Source organism: Canis lupus, chromosome 7 (genome assembly GCF_003254725.2).
Source record: "Canis lupus dingo isolate Sandy chromosome 7, ASM325472v2, whole genome shotgun sequence".
NCBI lineage: Eukaryota > Metazoa > Chordata > Mammalia > Carnivora > Canidae > Canis > Canis lupus.
Window position 1 is genome coordinate 149,706 of NC_064249.1, and position 26,251 is coordinate 175,956.

Here is a 26,251-nt window from a genome sequence, read left to right on the forward strand (position 1 = left end):
CCCAGAGCGGAGGGAGATCTGGGCAGAGAGCACAGGAGACATCCAACCTGAAGCCTTCCAAGGGAAGGTTCTGCAGCACCAAACGGGGGGGTGGGGGGGGGGGTGGAGCCTGGGCAGGGGCGCTGGGGAGGAGACCAGGAGCCCAGCCACACTCTCCCCCACCCCAGGCCCAGCGGGGCTCTCCTCGGCTGCGGAATAACTGATCATGAGCTGGGCTTTGGCCCGAGCCGGCTCCAAGCTCCTGGTCCTGGCATTACGACTTCCCAGCTGCCTACCCTCTCCGGGCTCTGCATCCTCATCTGAAAAATGGTGATAACAGTGATTATCATGTGGGGATTACTGTGAGGATTCAGTGGGATACAGTTTATCTAGAAAGGGCTCGATAGGTAATGATCCAGGGGTTATTTAAAAGTTTAATTTCCAAACATTGGGGGATTTTCTAGAAATTTCTGTCATTGGCTTCCAACGTAATGCCATTGTGGCCAGAGCACATGCTCTTTGTTATCAGTACTTGTAATCTATTGAGACTTTCAGCGGCTCAGCACATGGTCTGCCTCACTCGGGGCTCCGCGTGCTGCTTATTGTTACAAACGTCAGCTGGAAAATCGATAGAATGAGCAAAGTCTTCTGTTTCCATATTGATTTTCCCTACTTGTTCTCTGAATTACTGACGGAGGATTGTTGAGATCTCTAACTAGGGCACCTGGGTGGCCCAGGCCGTTAACCATCCAGCTCTTGATTTCGGCTCAGCTCTTGATCTCAGGGTTGTGAGTTTTGGCCTCACATTGTGCTCCATGCTGGGCATGGAGTCTGCTTAAAAAACAAAAATTTCTGAAAAACTGAAATCTCTAACTAAAATTTTGGATTTATCTGGTTTTCCTTTCAGTTTTGTCATTTTTTTCCTTCATCTATTTTGAAGGTCTATTATTCGGTGCATAGATATTCAAAAATTAATATCTTCTTGATGAATTGATCCCTTGATGTAGGGTGTCTCTTTATCCCGAGTTATATTTCTTGTTCTGAAATCTTCTTTTTCTTATGATACTAATACAGCCACTCCACACTTCTTTTCTTTTTTGTTAAGATGTTTAAGTAATCTCTACACCCAACATGGGGCTCAAACTCACCCCAACTGGCTGAGCCACCCAGGCACTCCGACATTTCTTGTGATTACTGTCTGCATGGGATGTATTTTTCCAACATTTTACTCTCAACCTAACTATCTTTACACATTAAGTTCATTTCCTGAACTTAATAGCCTATAGTTGGATATCACTGTTTATCCAGTCATACTACTTACATGTAATGCAGTTATAGTTGGGAGTAAATCTACCATCTTGCAAACTGCTTTCAATTTGTCCCATCAGTTATCCGTTTTTTTGTCTCCTTTCTTGTCTTCTTCTAGATTAACTGAGTATTTTTCAATATTCCCATTTATCTCTGGTATTGACTTATTAGCTGTAGGTCTACATTTTATTTTTTAGAAGTTCCTCTAGTGTTAACAATATGCATCTTTAACTTCTCAGTCTACCCTCAAATAATTTAAACTACTCCACATATAATGTAGAAACCTTATAACGGTATAATTCTACTTCCCACCTCCCATTCTCTGTGCTGTTGTTCTCGTACATTCTACTCTTATATACCCTACGACACATGGTCACTATTTTTGCCTTAAATAGGCAACTATCATTTAAAGAAATTTTTAAATGAGGGGGTGGAGTGGAATCCTTTTCGTACCCGCATGTTCAGCACCCCTGATGCCCTTTGTTCTTTTATGGAGATTCAAGTTTCCATCCTGTATCATTTTCCTTCACCTAAAGTACTTCCTTTAACATTTATTATAGTGACTCTTTCCCGGTGATAAATTCTGCCGGCTGTTCTCTGTCTGAAAAAGTGTTTACTTCACTTTCATTCTTGAAAGATATTTTTATTAGGTATAGAAGACTTGGTTTATAGTTTTTCTTTTAGCACTTTAAAGATGCTACTCTTTTTTTAAAAGATTTTATTCATTTGGCACAGAGAGAGAGAGAGCACACACGAGAGAGAGACTGCGCGAGAGAGCACGAGCAGAGGGAGGGGCAGAGGCAGAGGGAAAAGCAGACCCCCCCTCTGAGCAGGGAGCCCAATGCAAGGCTCGACCCCAGGACCCTGGGATCATGACCTGAGCCGAAGGCAGACGCTTACCCAACGGAGCCCCCCAGGCACCCCTAAAGATGCTGTTCTATTGTCTCCTGGACTTCATAGTATCTGATGATAAATCAGTATTTTTTTTTTTTTAGCTTGATTCTCTTTTTCTCTGTCTGCTTCTAAAATTTTCTCTTTACCACTGGTTTTTGGAAATTTGATCATGATGTGTCTTGGTGTGGTTTTCCTTGTTTATGCTTTTAACGATAAATGATTTGGATCTATGAGTTTATAGTTTTCATCAAATTTGGAAAACTTAGGACCATTATTTCTTCCAACATTTTTTCTGCCCCATTTCTCGGACTTTAATTATAGGTATGTAAATCCACTTAATATTGTCCCATGAGTCAATGAAACTTTTTTATATATTATTTTCTCTATGTTTCATTTTGAATATTTCTATTGCTTTGTATTCAGATTTGGTGAATTTTTTTTGGCAATGTCTAATTTGCTGTTAATATGTAATATACTGAATATTTGTGTTCCCCCCAAATTCATATTTGAAGCCCTTGCCCCCAATGTGATGGTATTTGGAGATGAGGCCTTGGGGAGGTAATTAGGGCATGAAGGTGAGAGCCTTGTCTGATGGAATTAGTGACCTTTTTAAGAAGACACACCAGAGAGCTTGCTATCTCTCTCTGTACACGCGCACTGAAGAAAGGCTGTGTGAGTACACAGCAAGAAGGCAGCCGTTTGCAAACCAGGAAGAGAGCTCTCACCAGGACCCAACCTGTTGGCATCCTGATCTCAGACTTCCAGCTTCCAGAACTGTGAGAAAATAAATTTCTGCTGTTTAAGACATCCTGTCTGTAGTATTTTGTTGTGGGCAACAAAAGCAGACTAATACATAATCCTATTCAATGAAATTGTAATTCCTTTTTGTATCTTCTAATGCTCTCTTCATTATGTTCATGTTTTCCTTTAAATCCTTAAACATATTGAGCATATTTATAATAGCTCTTTCAATGGCCCTGCCTGCTAATTCTATCTTCTCTATCACTTATTCATGAGAGAGAGAGAAAGAGAGAGAGAAAACATGTGCACACAGGGGAGGGGCAGAGAAAGATAATCTTCAAGCAGACCCCGGTTGAGCAAGGAGACCAACCCAGGGCTCGATCTCACAAAATCTGAGATCATGACCTGAGCCAAAATCAAGAGTCATACATTCAACTGACTGAGCCACCCAGGCGCCCCTCTATCTTCCCTACCATTTCTGAATCCATTTCAATAGACTGATTTTTCTCTGTTTGTGGGTCACAGTGAAATAAAGTCTTTAGAGAAGACGAGAGTAATGGGGGCAATAGCACAGGGAGAGTTCCCAAGTTCCTACAGTTAACAGGTGGCAAAACTACTTGCTGTTGGCAGGGAAGACATTATTCATCACTCCCATCTAAAAGATAGAAAAATAAAGCCCAGGACAAGGAAGAGATTTGCCTGAAACCACACATCTTGGGACTTGGCGGAAGAGATCCTAACCCTATGCCCAACCACCTGACTTTCTATCTCAGGAGGCTCCCTTTGTATCAGTCTAGAGCCTGGGCCACTCCTATAGAAACATAGGAAAAGCTGGATGTCTGAGTTCCGAGAGGGGAATGCAGGGAGGGTCTTCCAGCACATTCTGGGAAAGGGTGGCTGCTGGGAGAGGTATTGGGGAGGAGAAGACAGAGCCAGGAGAAAAGCAAAGGCATCTCCACCCAGGCAGCAGCTGCTCCCAAATATGTCACAACTTGTCAAAGAGGCAGAAATAGAAGCTGTCCATGGAGTGGAAGGGGGTGGGGCAGCTTCTGAACCCACAGGGAGGGCCGAAGGCTTCTGAACCCACATGGAGGGCAGGATGGGGGGTGCTAGAGGGTAGGGGCTAGGAGGGGGGTAAGTCTGAGGGCAAGTGTGACAAATACATGCCAGGTAGTTCTAGAGAAACTGAAATGAGTCCAGAGGACCATGTGGTCACCTTTCAGTGAGATGAAGTCTGGGAGCAGCCGTGGATATGGGAAAAGGACAGACAGATTCCAGGAAACCTGCCCTTTCTAATCCTACAAGTCCATTCTTTAGGACCGGGCCTGGTCCAAAAACAACTCTCCGAACAGTCCTACTCTGACCCTATGAGCACTTCCTCCAGACCCACATGCTGAGTCAGAAAAGGAATGTTACCCCTCAAAGGGCCATTTGGATCATTCAGATCAGCATCTTGATTTGCAAACGGGGAAACTGAGACACGACAGCCACATGCCCCGACTCCTCATCCAGGGTTCCTTCTTCCACTTGCCCTTAACTTCCTCACAGTATTTGTTTTAATCCACAGCTGAGGGCACAGCTCACACAGGAATATGGATTACTCATAACAAATCTTCACCCATATTTCCAAAGGCCCCCGGGTTCACACGGCCACACACTCTGCTGAAACCTGGTCTGGTTATTTTTAAACTGAGCTCCAAGCTTTGCGTCCACCAATCGCCTCCCCGTGACCCCCCACCCCCTGGGGACCCACTCCCTTCCGCCTCCAGGCCCACACCTTCCCCCACCCCAAAGCCAGAGATTCTTGATGAATGAGCCTGGCTCTGAGCTCCAGATTCCAGGCAGGGACGGATTTCCCAGTGGTTATCTGATGCTCAGTCCTCAGTGGAAACAATGTGTGGCCTCCGGAGGCCTAGGCCCCCTGCACCTCACCTCTCAGCTGGGGCTCCCATCTGCCTCGAGATCTCTCCTCCTGTCTCAAACCCCTAGACTTCCTCGTCTCCTTGGCCCAGTGACTCCACGTCTCCATGACTCTCCGCTCAAAGCCTAGAGCACCTCCAGTCCCCCCACAGCCTCCCGCCTGGAAAGCACGTGCTCCCATGAAGCGTGTTCCTCATGTGTCAGCCTCACGGAGGGAGAGGAGACACCTGGATTCGGCCCCAAGGCTTAAAGTCAGGCAGTGCAAGAGCCAACCCCCTTCCCACCTCTGACACCAGTGCTCCGTGCCCCTGGGGTAAATCGCATGCTCGGACTCTGGGCCGCAGTCTCCCGGTGTGTAGAGGGAAGGTGGACCAGTAACCCTTGGGCTGCCCCCCAGCTCTGACATCCTCCGGTCCTGTGATGGGCCCTCACCCTGCTGCCAGGCTACTGCTCCCCAAATCCTCAAATAAGCTGATTTGTTCGCCACATGCACATGCGTCTAGGTCCTTGACACGTGCACACATTGCTGCCACCCAAGCCCCACCTAGTTCTCATCTACAACACCCAGAGACCCAGGATAAGAAAACAAAAGGTGGGGCCTGTGTGGAGAACCCAGAGGCCCGCACCCTTTCCAGACTGTTCTTTTTGCTTCTCCATTGCCAGACACTTGAGACTCCAGACGGGGAAACTTGCTTTGATGTTGGCCAAGTGACGTGGTGGCCCGGGTCAGCCCACCTGTGAGGTGGCAGAACAGGAAAAGACTAGGAGTCAGGGAGGAGGGCTGGGTGTGTAGCCAAGGTGGAAGGAAGGGCAGACCAGGCAGCGAAGGGGGTTTGGGGCATTTTGAAACCCAAGGACCGCCATGCAAATGAGCTCAGCCCAGCATGCGAATGGACCAAATGGAGTGGAGACGGAGCAGCCAGCGGGGCTGGAGCACAACCGGGCAAGGGCTTCCTCTGGAGGGAGCAGGACGGCTAGGGGAGGCTCAGGTCCGGCAGGGGCCCCGTGTGCCCAAGCCGGCAGGGGTGGGGATTAGGGCCCGACGCCCCGCTGTCAGGTTAGAGCTGATGGATCACGGCTGGTGGCGGAGCACAAAGGCTGTTCTGTGCTTGGCACCAATGTGTTCCCATCCATCAGAGGGCAGCCTGCGTGGGGCGGACGACTGTGCAGGGGAGGGAGGCCAAAGCCCTAGGCGCCCTGCGCTGCGCTGCGCTTCAGCCAGGAAAGAGGAACACGGCCGGTGGAGGAGCAAGCCCCCCACGAGGGCTTCGAGGTCAGGGATGCCCTCCCTCCTGGGAGGCTCCATGCCCCACAGCTGCGCCCGGATGCAGGCCTCGGGCCACTCACTCGGACAGAGATACACAAACACATGGACGGACGGGGATTTCATGAAACCCAGACACGTGAGATGGCCCCAGCCTCCCAGCCCTGCCCTCAGCTTTCTTTCGAAGCGAACATTACACACGCACGAGGCCACACTCACAGCCCGGCCTGATGGCAGGAGGACTGGACCCAACCCCAGGGACTGGCAGGGAGGGGCTCCTGGGAAACTGGGTCTACCCGGGAAGGAGGAGGCCGACAAATGCTTTCTCAGGGTTACGTCTGGGTTACGGTAGGGTGCCCTCGCATTACCGCGATGACAGTGAGTGTCTTCCCATCACGCTCCGCCGCTCGCCGCGCCACACCCCTGCCAGCTGACGTGCACCCTCCTGGCGGCGCCCAGCCTCCCGCTGACCGGGCTGCTCCGACCCTCGCCCCGGGATGAGGGCAGCGAGCTCTCTGTGCAGCGTCAAGCCCCGCCGAGCCCGGTGGGCCCCCTCCCACCTTCACAGACCCGTCGGGACCCCGGGCCGTCCAAACCCTCTCCCTGAGCCCCCGCCCCTCCGCTCCCTCCCCCGAAATCCCACCTGCTGTCCAGCCCGGCTGCCCGCTCCCCTGCAAGCCTCCGCCTTCCACAGAGACCCCGACTTCGGCAGTTATGACTTTCTCGACTGAAGCGCCCGGTTGGCGAGCCCACTCGTTTGTCATCGATCCCGGCCCCCATGCTTCCTGCTGCGTTAAAACAGCTCCCTCTTACACTGCGATTCACCATCCGCGTGTCGGAGTCCACGCTCGCCAACTAGAGAGTAAAGATCCTAGAAATCACAAGCCCAGCTTCCCTGCTTCCTTTTTTAGAGGGTGCGAACGCACCGCCGAGGGGCAAGGCAGATTGTATCCCAGAAGCACGAAACGATGCAATGTGTCCGTTTCCATAGTAACTTCAACATCCCTTCTTCTCTCGGGGCTCATAGGGATGGAGTGTAAACTGAGGCAAGGTTTTTCTTTTTCCCTTGCTTGGCGGGATGCGTGTTAGAAACAGCAATCCTCCTTCAGCCCAGCTGGCCAAAGTGTGGTTGGAACCCAGAGCCCCCGAGCGGCCGCCCTGGGAAGGCCAAGAACCCAGTGAAGACCTCCCCGATCCCCCTTCAACATGCATGGGGGTTTGCAGTGCCCAGTGGCAGCCCCGCCTCATCTCTGTTCCCTGCCCCAGACAGACGCCAGCCTTTTCCTGGCTCCTCACCATGGACCGTGAGCGGCAGGGAAGCCGGGTCCCTCGGGCTCCACTGGGTCCCACCTCCCCCGGGGGGTCGTCTCTGAGTCCCCAGCGCCATTCCTCCTCCCCGTACTGTCCTTACCCTGGTTGGAACTTCTAGCCTCAATCTCAGATGTCAAGTGGAGGGGGGATCAGACTTAGTTCAAGAGTTTCTAGGGAAAAGAGTGGGACCAAAGAATGAAGAAGGGGGCACATTGCCGCCCAAAACCCAAAAGGCCACCCTGTGCCAGAGGGACAGACGGGGAAGACAGGGTTCACTCGGTGGGGAGGGGGCGGGGTAGCCTGTAAGTCCTGATGTTGCTTTGCCCCCCACCAGCCGCGTGGAAGGGAAGCCCCTAAGGTCCCCGCCCAAACACCGGGGAGTCCTTCCTGCCTCCACTTCCGCCCTCGCCGGAGACCTGAGGTTGTTAGATGTCCAGGCCGCTTTGGAAACCCACTTGCGTCTGCGGGTTCCCTCTAATCCCTGGACACTGAGCCCCCCGAGCCCCAAATCTGAAGCCCTCTCCTGCTGCTGACTGCTGGGGCCTGGGCCAGGGCTGTGCCCGCTGACTCCTCAGGCCCCCTCCAGCCGACCCCGTGCCCCTTGTGCCCTCCCCTTGCCCCCACCCCACTTCTCTGGGGCTGGCAGGGACGGGGCAGGCGGGCCGCCCAGCCCCGAGTAATTGAAAGGAGCAGATGAGAGGGGAGCGTGTGTCCTCCCCCACCTCCCCTGCCTCCTGGGGGCCGCAGAGAAATGAAAACTAATCGAATTACAGCAACGGCCTCCCTCCCGGTGCACAGGAGCCGCCCGGGCCGGGGCAGGCGGGCTGGCCGGGCGGGGGCTGGGGAGAGGGCAGGGGAATCACATCTAATCCACTGTAAACGTCTTGATGTGCAGCAACAGCTTAGGGGGGGCTCAGGTTTCTGCGGCATCGGCTATATTTATCTCTGGTTCCATGCCAGCGGGGAGGGTTTAAATGGCACCCAGCAGTTGGCGTGAGGGGCTGTAGGAGCTTGGGGGCCGGTGGCAGGAGCAGGTCCTTTCCGACCCCATGGAGCTCTATGAGACGTCCCCCTACTTCTACCAGGAGCCCCACTTCTATGACGGGGAGAGCTACCTGCCAGTCCACCTGCAGGCCTTCGAGCCGCCGGGCTACGAGCGGACTGAGCTCAGCCTGAGCCCCGAGGCCCGGGGGCCCCTCGAAGACAAGGGGTTGGGGACCCCCGAGCACTGCCTGGGCCAGTGCCTGCCGTGGGCGTGCAAGGTGTGTAAGAGGAAGTCGGTGTCGGTGGACCGGCGGCGCGCGGCCACGCTGAGGGAAAAGCGCAGGCTCAAGAAAGTGAACGAGGCCTTCGAGGCCCTGAAGAGGAGCACCCTGCTCAACCCCAACCAGCGGCTGCCCAAGGTGGAGATCCTGCGCAGCGCCATCCAGTACATCGAGCGCCTGCAGGCCCTGCTCAGCTCCCTCAACCAGGAGGAGCGGGACCTCCGCTACCGGGGCGGGGGCGGGCCCCAGCCGGGGGTGAGTGGCTGCTGGTCCCTCGCAGCTGCCCCGGGGGGGTGGGAGGCCGGTGCCCGCGCGGGGCCGGGGGGGGGGCGATGCTGCAGCAGGCGCCGGGGGGGCCTAGACACGGCGGGGGCCCCTCGGCAGAGCCGGGCTGCCCAGCTAACCCGTGTCCCTTTGTCCTTCAGGCCAAGCTGGGGGCGGCGGGGGGACCTGGAGGCGGGGGGGGGGGGGCGGGCGTCAGGAGGGAGGCGAGGGTGAGTCCGGAGCCGGCCTGGGTGGGGGCGAGGGTGAAGGGGGCGTGTGGCCCAGCGCCCCGCTTGCTGCAGCCGCGTCCCTCACCTCTGAGGCTCCGGAAAACCAGGGACCCCTTCGGCTGGGTGGCCTGGGAGGACAGGGCCACGGCCAGAGACGGGGGGCAGGAAAGGCCCGGAGGCAGGGGGCGTGTGGCCAGCGGGGGCACAGTCTCCGACGAGGCCCTGGGGCCCACCCCCCACCCCGCGGCGGCGACAGAGGGACGGAGGGACGCCAGCAGTGGCCGCGCTCTGACCTCGGGCTTCGCGTCCTGCAGGTGCCCAGTGACTGCAGCTCCCACAGTGCCTCCTGCAGCCCCGAGTGGGGCAGCACCCTGGAGTTCGGCCCCAGCCCCGGGGGTGAGTGAGCCCCGCACCCCTCAGCCCAGGCCTCTCCCTGCCGAGGCTGCCTCCCGAGGCCCAGGAGCCGGGGAGCCGGGGAGCAGGCCAGGCCTCCTGCCCCTCCGCGCCCGGCGGTCCCCAGGGTGCACAGGCGGCTCCACTCACACCAGCGGGGAGGTCACGGGCGGGGGAGGGGGGTTGGGTGCTCAGCAGGCACACGGACGTACACGCACACCCGCACCCCCTCCCTGCAGGCCCGGGAAAGGCAGGGCCTGGGGAGCAGGAGCCCCGGCTCCCACCCAGCCACCATCCTGGAGCACCCATGCCACTCCGAGGGCCCCGTCACCCCCGGGTAACACCCTCCCGTCTCCCCGCAGACCACTTGCTCGCCACCGACCCCTCGGACGCCCACAACCTGCACTCTCTCACGTCCATCGTGGACAGCATCACGGTGGAAGACGTCTCTGCGGCCTTTCCGGATGAAGCCATGCCCAACTGAGGGTGCCCGTGAGCGTCCCCCCCTACCCCCCGCTGGCCGCAGACGCCTTCCTAAGCCGGGCTGTCCTGATGCCAGAGAGCCAGCCCGGGGCTGCCAAGCGCCAGTCTCCCCCCCCCATCCATATAAGGCCAAGTCACCGTCCCCCCAGAGGGGTGGCCGCTCTCCCAGCTGACTCCTGAGGGCAAGGAGCAGCCTGTCTCCAGGGAGATAAGCAGGGACCAGAGGGCCCCTCGTGTGCCCCGTGTGTGCCCCAGGTCAGGGGCCAGACTCAGGAGCTCCCCTTTGTTCCTGATGCTCCACCTCCTCCCTCGATAGAGACTGCGAGAGGCGAGCTGGTCCTGACCAGGACGAGCTGTGCGCCTCCCGCGCTTGTCCCTCCCGATGCCAGCGGCTGGGCTGGGCCTGCCCTGCACTGGGAGACAAGGGAGGGGGACGATCCTGCTCCTGGGTCCCGGGGGGGTGGGGTGGGGCAAGCTTTGCAGTGAATCCTGGGAAACTTCCAGTGGTTTCATGTCTTGTGTTTGCGATGCTGCCATCTGACCAAGGTCTCCTGCGTACGAGTTGCCAGGGACAGGCAGGGAGGGGGGCAGGGGTCTTGGGTGATTTCCTTTCTTAACTAAGCATCGTGTGGTTTTGACATTGTTTTGTAATTTTTTTTGCTAACTTATTTGGATTTCTTTTTTAAAAAATGAATAAAGACTGGGTGCTAGGAGAGCGTCCTGTGTTGATGTCGGGGGGTGGTGCCCGCCAGCCCGGCCGTTCCCCTCGATGGTGTAGACACAGCCCCAGGGTGGGGAACTCCCAGGGCCTGCACCTGGTGGGGCTCTGAGAGCAGCTGAGGCAGCACTTTGCTGGTCCCACCAGCTGCTGGGAGCCCGGCTCCTTACAAAGGCCACTGGGTGTGGCCCACGGGGTGGGTGAAGGCCAGACCCATGGACGCCTCGAGACCTGGAGAAGGGCCCGGCCGGCACTGGGGGCCCCCCTGGTTCGTGGACACTAGACCGTAGACCGTGCACCGGGTATATGAGCTCCACCTTAAACCCCAGGACCCGTTCCCTTCCACCCATGGGCATGCCCTGTGCCCAGCTCTCATCCCACAGCCAGCTTGCAGAGTGATGGATGGGAATTTGTGGGTCTCCCGTCCCTCACCCCTGCCTCTCCTCTGGCCTGAGGGTCCAGGAGCCCTGCAGGGGGGAGGTGAATAGGTCGGTGTGATTGATTGGGGTCAGACGCCGTCACGTCCGTGCAGGCCACCCAGTCTTTCCTCTCTGCATCCTGCCAGGCCCCTGCCCACGGCTGGAGGATGGACGCGGTCATGGGTGCAGGGGCAGGGCCCCAAAGGACAGTCAAAGGGAGGGAGGCTGGGCTTGTGTTCATGCGCCGCTTCCTTCCAATGACTGGCCGAAGGGAGGAGGTGGGGGAGGGCGGGGAGTGAGAATACAAGCTGAGGCTGAATGGACTGCGCACGTCTATGAAAGTCTTACTAACTCCAACTGCTTTAGGCTGAATTTGTCTGATTTATTGCAAATTATAAGTTTGAGAATCATTAAGGAGTCTGGGGATCCAGAGCGTGACACGGTCCGGCCCCCACTCAATTCTTCGGGGCCCCCGATGGTGGACGGGAGCCAGTTTTACCTCCCGCCGGGCCCCCGAACCCGGGCCTCTGTGCGTCCATCAACCAGCCGGGCCCTGTGCGTCCATCTGCCCCATGGTGGGAGCTTCTCCTTGAGCTTGTGTCATTGGGTTTACAGTCCCCCGTCTTCTTGGAAGGACAGGAGGACACCCGCGTCCTGTGCACGATGGAGCACCCTGGCTCGCTGCCCTCGGAGCCGAGCAGAGCCGCGAGCTGGTGCAGATCACATTCACCCCCCAATGGCTGCTGCCAACACTGCATGTGCCACGGGCCCGGCTCCCCTCAAGCTCCCCTCCGCTGCCCTGGCATCTGCCCAGCTCCTGGGGGGATACGATCCCTCCACCTGCCGTGCCCTGGTTCTCACCGGAGGGCTCGGGGGAGCCCAGGACCCGCGTGTCCTCTCCACCACGCAGCTGATAGGCTCGGGAGCCTGGGCCTGCTTCTCCCGTTGATGGTTCTTGTTGCGTCAAGTGGAAACGAGGGCTCATACTCCTCCTCGGTAAGCGCGGGCCGTCCTCAGCGTGGCCCTCAGGTCCACGGTCCCCGACCATTGGCGGGGGAGGGAGGCGACTGTCTACCCATTTCTTCTTATTTCTCCTTTGGCCTTTAAGTCTGTAAGCGGCAAAATAAATAGATAAATAAATAAATAAATAAATAAATTAATTAATTAATTAATTTTTTAAAAAGTCTGTAAGCCGCCCACCAGAGCGACAAGTTGCTGGCACCTCACAGGTGTGACCGGCAAATTGGCCACACGGAAGCCTACCCTCATTCATTGTTTGCACAGAATAAATTGTCACCAACGCCCTGGGCCTTTCCTAAAATGAACGCTTTAGGCTTCACAATTAAATTACAGGTACTAAGACTCCAATTAATGAATAATGAGCAGTTGTTCTTCAGGGAAATTAGCTTCAATCCGGTCTCCAAGGGAAGCGCCGGCGATTAAATCGAGCCAGGTTAACCCGGTGTTACCTGGTGCGGGACTTCAGGGAATCCGCTAGAACGAAAAGCGAGGAAGTCCAGTGTCGCGCGTGAACAGGACGCTCGTCCCGAGTGACGGCAGCGCACCTCCCAGGCCATTTTTTTCTTCGGCTTCTATTCGTTGCTTGTTTTTTTTTTTTTTTTATAAATTATTTTTTATCGGTGTTCAATTTGCCAACATATCGCATAACACCCAGTGCTCATCCCATCAAGTGCCTCCCGTCAGTGCCCGTCACCCAGTCACCTCCACCCCACCCCCGCCCACCTCCCCTTCCACCCCCCGCCCACCTCCCCTTCCACCCCCCCTAGTTCGATTCCCAGAGTTAGGGGTCTCTCATGTCCTGTCTCCTGACTTCTAAGCTCATCTATTGGACAAACGGGAAAATCTTTTCAGTGCGGCTAGTGCAGCGGTAGCTGGACCACCGATGGGGCGGTGAGGGGACAATGGAGGGCGAGGAGAGGCCCCCCCCTCAAATCGGGTATCTGTGCAGGGATGAGACCCCATCACCAACGTCCCATCCCTTGGACTTGCCCGATGTCCAGCTGCTGGGCTCCAGGCTCAAGCTGAGGCACCGGAGCCCCTGAAGGACCGAAGGCTCTCGGGTCAGCTGGGGTCTCGGCTGAGGACTCACAGTCCAGGCCCGGGTGGGAACCCCAGGTCTCCGCCCCATGGCACGTCTGGCCGGGCCTCACCCCTCAGCCTCAGACAACGGCCAGACAAGACCCTTTGCCTCTCGTTCTGCTCAGAACATCCCTAAGGGAGGCAAAGGGAAGCGATCTAGGAGAGAAACCTAGGATCTGTCTTTCCTACAAATGTGGATGGAGCATGATGTTGGGGGTCTCCCCTAAAGTTCAGCGACTCCCATTTGTACATAAGCTTATCCCTTCCCCATTCCCCATCCCAGTGGATGGCAACACTGGGAAACGGTTTTCAATCCCAAAAAAAAGTTTTTCTGGATCCTTCCGGATCCCGTCTTGTAGCTCATCACCGAGCCTGGTCACTTCCACCTTTGGTCACCGGGCGGGTGGGAGCCCCCCAGAGGCTCGGAGGCACTAGGCTGCACCTTCCCGCTCGGTGCCCTTCCAGGCTCGCAGGTGCCTGTGTGGCCGCCGCCAGCACCAGAGCTGTGGACCCCACATCCTGTACCTCCAGTGTTGGGGGCACTGGTCGCCTTGGAAAGGATACGGTTTGTTAAGCTGCCCTCCAGGAGGCCGCGGTTTAAGTGAGCAGAGGAAACCGAGTCCGAGGATCACAGGAGCCAAGTACCACGGGAGTGTGGGTCCGGGGGGGCAGCTGGGGGCTCGCGCTCACTCGGGAGAGGAGCAGCCGCCCCCGCAGGCAGTCCTGGCGTCAGGGAGGACAAGCCTCGCAGTCGCAGCCGAAGACCTGGCTCTGGAACCTGCATGTCTCCAACCAGCCGTGTACACTTGGCCTCACGACTCGCGTCCCGCAAGCTAAGGGGAGAACACGTCAAGGGCCGCGAGTGTTGCCCAAGCCGACGCGTCGAGCGCTTCAAGCGTGCCCGGTGCCCAGTAGTTCCTTGTGACTTCTGCTTTACAAAATAATAACCCTCGTGACACTCGTGAGATAAGGCTCATTCGTTTGCTCACTCACGTGTGTCCACCCAGGGACCTGGAGACCAACACGACAGACCCAAGGGGCTTCCTCACAAGCAGAAAGGGCACCTGGCACGGGAGGGTGCAGGTCCCAGGGAGCAGTCGCCGCTTATCTACTTCTGCGGGGAGGCTGGGCATGCCTCCCAGGTGATGCTCCAGATGGGTCTGGAAGGTTCGCGGCTGCAAAGGCAAGAGGTACCCTTCTGCCTCCTGGGGATGGGACTAGCCACCTCATTGAGCCCAGGGGACTGAGACGGGCGAGGGGCACCGGGGCCAAGTCTCGGGGGAGGAGGGCCTGTGTTCGCGGGCGCCGGGGCTGCTACAGTGAGAGCGAGGGGCCATCTGAGCCGATGCCCAGGGAGCCTCGGGGAGGCCATGGGGAGGGCGGAGCTGGGCCAGGCCCCAGAAAGGAAGAAGGGAATACAGGAAGCCCGGCTCCGGGGCTCCTCCTCCTTTTCCTTGACTCCCTTGGCACAAGCAACCCGAACACCAATCCTCCTCCATCCCCTGGTCCTGTAAGTAAACCGGCTGCTGTGCTCCTTCTGAACCCTAAACCCGGGTGTTTGCTTCCCAGAGGAGAGCAGCCCTTCCCACCGTGGAAGAGGCTGGACTCTAAAGTTAAAAAAAAAAGAAAGAAAGAAAGAAAGAAAAAAAGGCCCAGAGCCGTGTGTAGGTTGTTTTAAAACCAGGTTGTTTATTGGTACGTACACAGCCACGCTCACACTCACACCCCACACCCCAGCCCTGGCGCGCGGAGCCAGTACAGTACTGAGAAGGGGACCAGCATGACACGGGGCTGGCGATGGGGGTTCGGGTCACTGGCGAGTCTCCAAGTAAAAACTACGTGGACTGTGGGGTGAGGGGCACACCAAGCTGCAGCCTCCCATCGCAGCACACATGGGTTCTCCCGACCGCCACCGCCCTGCGGCCCCTCCCAAGGCGCCCTGAAAGGACCCAGGCACGTGGCCGACCATGATGGGGCCGGGGCCAAGGCCAAGCGTGCCAGAGAAGCTGGGACTGGATCTCCCACTCGGCCCATCAAGTGTCCCTGCTGCAGCTAGGCGTCCCTGTGGCCCCCACCCCCACAGTCTCAGGAGCCTCACATCCACCACCCAGGGAGGGGCCTTCTCTCTCCATCCACCACGTTCTCTGCTCGAGAATGAGCAGCTGCACTTGCAACAGCCTGAGGGGCAGGGAGGGCGAGGACGGGGAGGGTAGCCCGCTCTGCCCCACCCCGGGGCCACCCCTCCTCTACTGAGAAGGAGCAGGGGGCTCTGCGCCCTGGCACTGCCCCGGCTCTGCACGCCTCTGGCCAGGGGGCTCTGGCCCACCCTCCCACCTGCTAGCCAAGCCCCTGCTCGAACCCAAGTCGATCGGGTTGCACACCAGCTGCTCGGCCGCCTGGAAGACGGCGCGGCCCTGGCACCTCCCCAGGAAGCACGCTCCAGCCCCTTTCCTCTCCTCTCGCTCGGATGAAGCCCTGGGTCCCATCAGCTCCCCCCAAACCTGGGTCCCAAACACTTCCAGGCATTCTAGCAAGATGAGGAGGTGGGGAAGGAAGAGGGGTTTCTTGGGCGTGACGTTCCGAGCACGCTGGGACCTGGACCCCCAGCCCTGGACACTACCGTGCTGCTGGGGAAAGCAATGAAAAGGACGGGAGTTGGGGGGGGGTCTCAGGAATTTCTGGAGGAGGCAGTCCCTGCCCCCAAAGAGCCCTGAATGAGGGGTGGGTGATTTAGGGCCAGGTGGGAGAGCGACGGCCTGGAGCAACTGGGCTTCCTGGACCTGGGCTAGGGCTCGCTGAATGGGACGCCTGGCCTCCTCCCGAGAGACCAGGGGAACAGAGCCTCAGGCCACCTCTCCCAGGCCTGGTTCAAGGTCAACGTAGATTTTTAGGGTCTGGGTTACTAAAGGGGCGGACAGTAGGGGCGGGAACTGGGAGCAAAGTAGGCTCTGTGGGGTAGCTCTCTTGCCCCAGAGCCAAGCCCCCACGCAAGCCCAAGCCCCAGCCCCACCCCAAGCGGCAGCTCCACCTGCCGGTCCCCTGGCATCTGGGCCTGAGGCGGACACAGGCCACCGGCTCGCCCTCCAGCGGGCGGGCGGCACCTCTCACTGGGCGGCAGGCCTCACGGGTTTCCCATCCTTAACCCTGGCTCAGAACTCAGGGCCCCATTTCTCTCCGGTTCGTCCCCAGGTCACGTTGGGGATGGATCCTGGGCATGCGCCTGGAGTCCCCGCTTAGCCTTCCTGCCCCAGCCTCACCGTCCTTCCGCAGCCCCTCCCAGCCGGGCCCCAGGGAGGTCCTGGAGCCAGGAGCTGTCCTGTGGACAGACGGGGAAGGCCGGGAGCGCCAGAACCGGGGGTCCCGCAGCTGTGACGTGCCTGGGACCCGAAGGCCCCAGAGCCTGAGCAAGGCAGCGCCTGGAGGGCCGTCCCCGGGCCTGCCACAGGTCCCGGTCTCCGGTGGGGTCGCAGTTCAGGCCAGCCTAGGCCCAGAGGGAGGGTGAGGTCACGCCCGCCCCAGGCCGCTGCGTCCTGCGCCTTTTGCAGAAATCCCCAGCAGGGACGAGCCGGACGCCAGCCACGGACACCAGCCACGGCCACGAGAGACTTACGGAGGGCCCACGGGGGGACTCGGGGTGGGAGGCCAAGGGGGTCCAGGGTGTTCTGAGATCCAGGGCCGCTGGAGTCACGGAGACTGGGGGCCGCGGCAGGGCTGGAACGGTGGGAGGGCCGGGCCAGCTGGGCCTGGGGACCCCAGCGGGGACAGGCCGAGACCATGGCTAGTCCCGGAAGGCGGAGAGCATGTGACCGTAGAGATAGTGGGAGCGAGCTGAGAGAAAGAGAGAGAGAGATAGAGAGAGAGGCATTGCGTGGTGAGCGGAGCCTCCTCCCAGGCGCAGGTGCACGTGCCCAGCTTGCAAGCAGGTGCCAGGCGGGGGCGGCGACAGCGAGTGGGGACGTGAGGGGGGCAGGCTGCACGTGGTGGGGAGATTGCGGGGGAAGCAGCAGCGAGCAGGGGCCGGCGGGGAAGGGGGCGGCGGCGTGTGGCCCGGGCTGCCCACTTACCCCACGCCTCGGGCACACCCCGCGGGGGCTGGGGCGGGAGGGGGGGGTCAGCAGGAGTAGGTCCGGACCGTGGAGGCCTCCAGCCTTGGCGCCCCCACCGTCCCGGCTGGGAGAACACAGAGCGGCGGTTAGTGGGCGCACTCGGGGTCGGGGTGGGGTCCGGGGTGGGGTTGAGGTCGGGGTAGGGGTCAAGGTTGGGGTGGGTGTCGGGTCAGGGTCAGGTGGGGGTCGGGGGCGTGGTGGGGTTCAGGATGGGGGTCGGGTTGGGGTCCGGGGTGGGGTCGGGGTGGGGTTCAGGGTGGGGTCAGGGTCCGGGGTGGGGTTGCAGTCGGGGTGGGGGCCGGGGTGGGGGGTCAGGGTCGGGTGGGGCCCACCCGCCGGCCCGGGGGCAGCGTTAGTGCAGTGGCGCCCGCAGGCCCCAAGGCCCATCACTCACCCTCGGGCGTGACCTTGGGAGGCGGCGCGGCGGGGGGCTGCAGGGGCCCCAGGGTGGCCACGCGGAAAGCGGCGGGGAGCGTCTCTGCCGAGGCGCCGAGCAGGCCATGCGGCTCTCGCGGCCTGAAGCGCTTCCTCCAGGACGGTGCTCGGCGGAACACCTTGTCGTCGCCCTATCGGGACACGGGGGCTCAGTCCCCGCCCACGCCCCTGCAGGGTCTGTAGGATGAAGTCGTGGCCCAGGTGGGGGTCCCCGCCGCCCGGGGATGCCCCCCCCCCACTGCAGCTGCCCTGCTGCCCCGCGACCCCAGGCCCAGGCCCCGGGCGCCCACCGCTGTCTGACCAGCCAGCTCGGGTGAGTTAAGGGGCCGCTCTGAGCCTCCCCATGAAGTGGCTTTTCTCTACCGCTTCCCCCGCCCCTTCCCGGGCTGCCCGGCCTCAGAGGACCAGGTGAGAGCACCTGTGAGGGGTCAGGTGCGAGGCCGTGGGACCAGGCTCGTCCAGAGGGAGAAGAGGTGTGCAGCCCTCTGCCGCCTGCCAGCGCCTCTGAACCATCTGCCAAAGGGCACCCAGAGCCCTGGCCTGCGGGATGGCCCTGTGCACGGCCCCCTCCCGCCCTGCAGAGCCCTGTGCATGGCCCCCTCCCCACCCTGCAGAGCCCTATGCACAGCCCCTTCCCCCCCCTTTTGCACGGCCACCTCCCCACCCTCTGCACGGCTCCCTCCCGCCCTGCAGAGCCCACTCCCACCCTGCTTGGCAGCCGTGCCTCATCTCCCCATGCCCCGACCCCAATGGAGACCCACCCGTGTTCTCAGAACCGGCGCAGGCAGAGAGCTGCCAGAGGTGCAAGGGCCCCGCAGCCCGGCCCAGTCCCAAGGCCAAAGGCCCCTATGACTCCTGGCACCAGGTACGGCACGCACCGCACCGTAGCGTCGTGTTTTCCTGTGCTTAGGTTATTTCCCTGAGCTTTCTCTCCACGTCCCTCCACCCCACTCCCTCAACTCTCCCGCTGACTTTCAAATTCTGTGCTCCACAGGACCGAGACCAGGATCTTTTTTGTTCCGACCGACATATCCCCAGCCCCCAAGGTAGTGCTTAAGGACACTGTAGGGCTCAATAAATGGCCGTTGAAGGAATGGATGTCAGCTGGTTTCCCCCGCAGGCTTCCCATCCATGAGTTCATCAGGAACTTTCCTCGTTTCTTTTGCTCCAGGATCCTGCCCTCAACCCAAACCAGACTGTTGTCCCTTCCTCTCTCCCTCCCTGCTCCCCCCCATTTCCACCTTCAGCCGACCCTATCACTTGTCCCCTACCACACGTTCATTCTGTTCCCCTCCTCTTCTCCCTCAAGTCCTACTGTGCAAGCCTTCGGGGCCTTGAAGCCGGAGAGGGGAAACTGAGAACCAGGACTGAAAGAGGAGGCAGCTGGAGTCAGCTCACAGTTGCTGATGCTGTGCTAGACGGCCAGACAGGAAGCATCTCCCCGGAGCTCTGACCCGCACTGTGCCCACCATCACCAAACCCCACCTCGTTCCCAGAACCTGGCCTTTCCACTGTGAGCTTCCTGCAAGAACCAGTCCTCTGCAGCCCGCACCTCGCTGTATCCCGGAAGTCCGCTGTGCTGCCAAGATGACATCATCGATGACATCATCACCTCAGTAACCCCACCCCAGGGTCCAAAGCCTGAGAGGCTGGCTAGCCCTGTGCACTCCGAGGGGACAGCAGGGTGTCGAGGAGAGAACAGGAACCAGAGGCGGTTCTGTTCCGTCCCTGCTCTGCCGCACATCAGCCTGTGGTACATGCAAGTCCCCTGTGGGCTTAGTCCCTCATCAGCCCGTCAGGTGGGATCATGACCTGGTCCACGTGATGTGTAAAGGGACGTCGGCCACCACTCTACCCCATGCCTGGGCCAATGCCTGGCCCTGAGAGGGCCTTCGAAGAATATTTTTGTAAGGATTGAAGAGATACGTAGATTTCTAATTAGAAAGCACCACGCTAAGATCCATGGGAGTCATTTTTCTAAGCAGCATCAAGAAAACCAAGCTCCTAGGTGTGGGGGCGAGTGAGAGGAGGGTCCACATGGCAGGGGCCCTGGGGAAATCCAGACCTCTGAGAGCGGGGGCAGCCGGTACGGCCACGCTCATGCACGCACGTATATCGCATGTGTGTGTGAAGATCACAGTCTAAATTTCAAGGTACCTCTGAAGAAAACACCCCTCCACGAATTCTGTGTGTTCCCGCGTGTGTCTGGTCTGCTGAAGCAGAACGGCCGGTGCACGGAGGGGCACGTTAGCCCTGTTAAGCCTGGCTAAGAAAGACTAACAGGTCGGTAGCACTGACGGTGTCCCCCAAGCAGGCCCCAAAGTCCAAACAGCGGCGCTGGGCGGGGCAGGGTGTGCAGAAAGGGAAGCTACATAGACCACGGAGATCAGAAGAAACAGACCTGATTGAAGCTGGAGATGCTAAAAATAAATAATCTGGGCTCTTTTTTGACTTGTTTGGAGCCCAGGCGGCCAGCGCTGACCTGATACGCAAAGGTAGACGAGGCTGGTGATGGGAAAGTGAGAAGGGAGCGGAGGGAGGGAGCAGAGGGAGGAGGGCCGAGGAAAGGGCTGCATCCTCGGGCGACAGGCCCAGGGCCTCCCGGGTCCTCCTGGACACAGAGCAGCCTAAACTCAGGGAAAGGCCCCCGAAACCCAGGGGGAAAGGCTGGTTTTTCGTTGACCAGGGGGTCAGGAGAGGAGAACCTTAACGTGGCTTGAAGCTAACTCAAGAGTAGAACCAGGGAGGAAGCCGCGCGCTGCTCATGCATCTGAGCCACGTGCCCCGGTGCGAGCAGGCAGGCCGGTCACTGCAGGGCCTCGGCCAGATGCCACCCCGTGAGCCAGCACGCTCCCACAGCATGGGCATCCTGATAAGCAGGCTGGAGCTGTGCAGTGCCAAGAGCACTGAGACATGGGGTCGGAAATTAAGAAAAAGGCGTGATCTCAAAGCGGTGGCCTCTGTGGGGCACCCGTGACCCTGCGTGCCTAGGAGGGCGGCGGGGCACAGAGTTGGAAGACGCCAGACGCGTGACCCACAGGAGCCTTTGGTTTTTGTGCGAGCAGTTTCATGAGACGTCCCTAGGCCTATTGCCAGGCCTGCCCCTGCGCCTCCCCACCATCATCCCAATTCCCCCCAGCTTCCTCCCTTCGGCCACCGATCTTTGGCCCAAGGAAAGCACAGCTCAGGAATTTCAACCCAACGAACCACCAATGCCCAAACCCCAAGGGCCCCTAATTCACAGCCAAGGACTCACATCATCCAGCTTCCGGTCTGTGCCCAAGGCCAACAGGTTGTTGAACTCTCGTTCCATCACCTGGCGTGCCTGGAGTCCATGGATGCAGAGACGGAGAGATGAGAGGGGTAGAGTTAGTGACCTCTCTGCCAGGCTGCTCCTGTTTCCTCGAGGCCCAAGGGCAGAGATGGAGCTTTCGGTGCATTTAACCCGCAAGCCCCAACGCTGCTCCTTCAGGCAAACCTCAGTGTCCTCTTAGAAGTGGACCTGTCAGCCTTAGGACTCTTTCCTGTGGGGCCCATTAGAAAACTGTAACTTTGCACAAAGTCAGACCACAGAATACGTTTGCACAGGTCACTTACGGGGGGAAAACCCTACATTCTGTGTATATGGGAAAAATCATGCGTCACTACCCTTCTGGAGGGTAAGTGAGCATGGAGACCATGGAAAATAAGGACTTAGTGTATTTAGATGAAAGAAACCTATTTCATAAGGCTCCACATCACAAATTTAAATCAGGAGGATGGCGCAGTCCTACGGCCTGTGGCTCCTGGGCGGACTCGTGCCTATAGGCCTTGACCAAACCTTCCAGGAGCCTAAGTCAGCAGGAGATTTGGGAAACGTCAGAAACAACAAAGTTTTGTAAACGGCCACCAGATACTCTCAACCACAGTTGGTGAAGAATTCCACACCGGGTCGGCTCCCGCCGCCCCTAACAGCTGCGCTAAATGGACCAGGCAGGAAAACCGGAAGGTTCGCAAGCGCCGGAGGGGCCTCCTGCTGCTCTGCAGAGGCGCGGACACGTGTGGACAGGAGACCGACGCTGGAGAAGAACAAGCCCATTTCTGGGTGGAAAACGTTAACCACGGAGCCTCGCAGGAACTGTCAGCATCGAGAAGGTGATTCTCATGAGTAATGCAAGAGGAGGAGCATCGTCCACTTCCAGGCATCCAGATGACACTGCTCCTCCGGTGACCGTCCCCCAAAGCTGTGGGGCGGGCGAGCACGTGCGGGGGAACTGGGGGATCTCAGCTTTGCTTAGGGAATTGAGGATCCATGTTCACTCTGCAGGTCAGCGGGGGGCCCACCGGGCCCGTGTGCCGCCCCGCACCCCCAAAGTACCAGCACGCCCCCAGGTTATGGGCCGACACAGCCTACCCTCACGCAGGCCGAGACACATCTGCTCTCGGAATAGCTTTTGTGGCTCTAGCGGCTGAATTTCAAGAGACCTGACAGCTGCAAACAGTCCAGACGAGGGCGGCTAAACCGATCAGGGCAGGAGGCGCGTCTATATGAGGAAAGCCTAAAAGAATTAGGACCACTCCGTCTGGAGCCCCAAAGGCCTGGGCTCCGCGCAACACAATCAGAGGCGGTGAAATGACAAGAGGTGAGGCCGGGTCAACCCCAATCAGTGTGGAGGAGGCCTGGACGGCGGGAGCCGGCACGACAGGAGGGGCTCCGGGCAACAGGTAGCACTTCCAGCGTCCGCCACCCACAGGAAGTTCAAGAGGCCAAATGTGTAAATTAGCCCAAGGGAGCTCAGGTAGTCCTGGACGACAGCTCCGCAGTGATTATGAAATGGGATTCAAGGAGACATCTCGTCTTCTCAGCTGTGGCAGGGACACAAAGCCCTGGCCCGGGGAGGCTCTGGGCTGTGGCATCTGGTGCAGTGAGCTCTCTCCACCCGCGGGGCCCAGAGGCCTGTCCTTCAGGCGGGGACAGAGGAGACGGCGGGCTCTCGGGTCCCCTCGGGCCCCAGGGCTAGTCCTCCTCTAAGAGCAGTCAGGTCAGAAAAGCAGAGCAAGGAAAGGTCGCCGCAGCGGTCAAAGGTGAAGGTGGGGCTTGTAGAGGGTGAGGGTGCCCACGGCAGCGTGGTCTGGGTGCCTGCCCGTCACGTGTGAAGGACACTTGCTTCCTAGGCGGCTTGGGGGTTCGAGGACATCGTGTCCCCCCGACACAGGCTCTAGCACAGTCCCCCCAACAAATCCCTAGCCTGTGTGTGTGAGCGGGAGGGGGAGAGGGCGGGAGAGTGGGGCGGGGGGACGGGACAGGGCTGCCCACCTGGGTGTTCTGCGTGGGGATCTGCAGGACCAGGGCCAGCGTGTTGTGGTCGAAGTTCTCGTCCAGGGCCAGCAGGGCTCCGTGCACGCCGCTCTCCTGCAGGTTTCCTGCGTAATCCCGGAGCCCAATGGACTGCACCCAGTGCACCACCTGGTCGTTGGTCCAGACGAGCACGTCTGCAGGGCACGGCAAGCAAGGGGCAGGAAGAGGCAACAGGTTCGGCCTGCAGAAGCGGGGCTCCCCGCGCCCAGTGCTCCAGTCCACCCGCTTCCCGTGTCCTCTCCCTCCTCCCCGGCACCCGGGCTCCTGAAGAAGCAGCCCCAGCACCCTCCACCCCTGCCAGCCTCCAGGACTCCAGGCCAGGTGGCTCTCGGCTTCCCCCGGAGCCCCTGCGGGGGCCGCCTCCTGCCCCTAGGCTGGCACCATCCCCTTCTTTCTCCACCTCCAAAGAGTCTTCTCAGACTTGTCTCCTTACTGCTCAGTGCCGCCCACATCACCAAGCCGCACGACCACCTTCCCACACCCGTCTACAGGACCGGCCTGGGGGTTCACTGTGCTGGTCCAGCCGGTGGCCACTGGCGGGCGGGGTGGGGGGTGCAGCTGACTGGGCAGGAACTGTTTCTTCTCCACCAGATGGCAACACCCTTCGGGCACAGACCATGTCCCTAGGTCTGGAGCTTCCCTGAGACACGGAATGCCTCCCCCGCCCGCCACTCACGCGGGGCAGGGGACGGTGAGGCAGGGGCCTGCCCCCCAAGGCTGCCCCCATGCTGGGCTGGACAAGCTTACCCTTGATCTCATGCTGGCTTTCCTCCCGTCGTCTCTCTAGCTCCTTCCGGTCGTAATTGAGCCTCTTCAGACACATGATGCCGTACTGAAGACTGGTCCTGCAGGCACACAGCCCTGAGCAGAGCCTCAGTGGGGCCACGTCCCTGTCCTCTGCCCCACGTCCAGCGCCAGCCACAACATGTCCAGGCCCATGTCTCCCGGCACACGCTGCACCCCAGCCCACCCCTGCGCCTCCTCCTCCAGGGGCATGCATGGGATTTGGTCCAAGGCTCCTTCCCCTCCACTGCCCACCCCATGTCCTCCCTCTAGGCCGGGTATGGGTCTGATTGTTGGAAGGACAGTTCTCTGAATGAAGCAACATCCCCCCCACTCTTTAGGCACTAGAATGATGCTACAGGTATCTGACTCATAACGATATGATGCTACAGAAAGAGCCCCACAGATATTTCTTTGATTCCCCATTTCACTCAGAGTCCTCACAATGACCTATGTAGGCTACATGATTTGCCTTTGTACACTGACTCCTGTCTGCCTGCAGCACTCCTTCCCCAATCCGTTGCATGACTCACCCCTGTCTCCTTTATGTCTCTCCTTAAATGTCATCTTCTCAATTCATTGGTCACCTTGTCCACCTGATTTAAAGCTGCAATGTCACCCTCATCACCGCAGCCCATATGGCTCATCCCCTTTACCTTGGTCTCATTTTTTCCCCTGGCACTTTTTATCTATTAATATATTAATAGATACATTAATATATCTATTAATATATATATACACACACGATAGATGGATGGGTGGGTGGATGGATGGATGGATAGATCAATAGATAGATGGATGAATGGATGGATGGATGGATCAATAGATGGATGGATGAACGGATGGATGGATGAACAGATGGATGGGTGGATGGAAGGATGGATGGATAGATCAATGGATGGATGGATGGATGCATGGATGCATGGATGGATCAATAGATGGATGGATGAACGGATGGATGGATGGATGGGTGGATGGAAGGATGGATGGATAGATCAATGGATGGATGGATGGATGGATGGATGGACAGATGGATGGATGAACGAATGGATGGATGGATGAACGGATGGATGGATCAATAGATGGATGGATAAATGGGTAGATGGATAGATCGATGGATGGATGGGTGGATGGAAGGATGGATGGATAGATCAATAGATGGATGGATGGATGGATGGATGGATGGATGGATGGATGGATGAATGAATGGATGGATGGATGAACGGATGGATGGATCAATGGATGGATAAATGGGTAGATGGATAGATCGATGGATTGATAGATGAATGGATAGATGGAAGGATGGATGGATAGATGGATGGATGGATGGATGATAGATGAATGGATAGATGGATGGATATATGGATGGATAGATGGAAGGACGGATGGATGGATGGATGGATAGATGAATGGATAGATGGAAGGATGGATGAATGGATAGATGGAAAGACGGATAGATGGAAGGGTAGATGAATGATGGATGGATGGATGGATGGATGGATAGATGAATGGACAGATGGAAGGATGGATGGATGGATGGATAGATGGAAGGACGGATATATGGATGGATAGATGAATGGATGGATGAATGGATGGATGAATGGATGGATGGATGGATGGATAGATGAATGGATAGATGGAAGGACGGATGGATGGATGGATAGATGGAAGGATGGATGGATGGATGGATAATGGATGGATGGATGATGGATGGATGGATCAACAGATGGATGGATGGATCAATCGATCAATTGATCAATCCCAGTTAGAGTGGAAACTCCATGAGGGCAACTTTGTTTTGTTCACTGATAAATCTCAAACCCCGGGGAGGGTGCCTGGCACATAGTAAATGCTGTGAATGTTTACTGCATGAAATGAGCTGGTTCACAGAAAGTACTAAAAGAACCTAAACAGTACCGGATAGAGTAAGCGCTCAATAAATAACAACTGCGCCAGGCCAAGAACCCCAGAATCTGTAGGTCGAAGGGGCCGCACAGGCCAGCAGTCCAAGCTCCAGTCTCATTCGGGCCTCACCTGGGTCGCGTCCTACTGAGGAGTGTAAACGCCTGTGCCCAGCACCTCAGTGACAGGGAGCCCAGCACCTGTCAGGCAGCTCGCCCACCTCCGCTGCAGTGCTCGTCCCTGCCCTGGACACTGCTGGTCATTCAGCCTCTGGGGTTGTCATCCATCAAGTGGAGGACAGTCATTCCTCCCCAGCTCTATGGTGGAGGCCGCAGCAGCCTCGTGAAGTCAAATCGTGCAGCCTGCTCCCCCCACCCCAGCACCGCCCCAGCCTGGCT

General features: G+C 58.3%; 2 protein-coding genes across 14 annotated transcripts in view; one reads left to right on the top strand and one right to left on the bottom strand.

Moving 5' to 3' along the window:
* Positions 1–8,403: 8,403 nt before the first annotated feature.
* Positions 8,404–10,752, top strand: MYOG (myogenin). Its single transcript, XM_025458642.3, has 3 exons — positions 8,404–8,937; positions 9,491–9,572; positions 9,932–10,752. The coding sequence occupies exons 1-3, from the start codon at positions 8,467–8,469 to the stop codon at positions 10,051–10,053; spliced, it is 675 nt and encodes a 224-aa protein (XP_025314427.1). The 5' UTR covers positions 8,404–8,466; the 3' UTR covers positions 10,054–10,752.
* A 4,202-nt stretch (positions 10,753–14,954) lies between these two features.
* Positions 14,955–26,251, bottom strand: part of PPFIA4 (PTPRF interacting protein alpha 4) — a 46,146-nt gene continuing 34,849 nt past the window's right edge. For 7 of the 13 annotated variants that reach the window (XM_035718757.2, XM_049111968.1, XM_049111974.1 and 4 more), the window contains 6 exons: positions 23,916–24,013; positions 23,127–23,302; positions 21,087–21,155; positions 17,790–17,961; positions 17,354–17,459; positions 14,955–17,117 (listed from right to left, as the gene is read on the bottom strand). In XM_035718757.2, coding sequence (XP_035574650.1) covers positions 17,401–17,459; positions 17,790–17,961; positions 21,087–21,155; positions 23,127–23,302; positions 23,916–24,013 — 574 coding nt within the window. In that variant the 3' untranslated portion in view covers positions 14,955–17,117; positions 17,354–17,400. The other 6 variants (XM_049111970.1, XM_049111971.1, XM_049111967.1 and 3 more) reach the window with 4 other exon arrangements.

Bases quoted from the DNA above. Each gene is read 5' to 3' on its own strand.
- MYOG (XM_025458642.3), top strand. From the start codon at position 8,467: ATGGAGCTCTATGAGACGTCCCCCTACTTCTACCAGGAGCCCCACTTC. The intron at 8,938-9,490 runs GTGAGTGGCTGC...CGCGTCCTGCAG, and splicing joins GGGGCGGGCCCCAGCCGGGG to GTGCCCAGTGACTGCAGCTC. The intron at 9,573-9,931 runs GTGAGTGAGCCC...GTCTCCCCGCAG, and splicing joins GTTCGGCCCCAGCCCCGGGG to ACCACTTGCTCGCCACCGAC.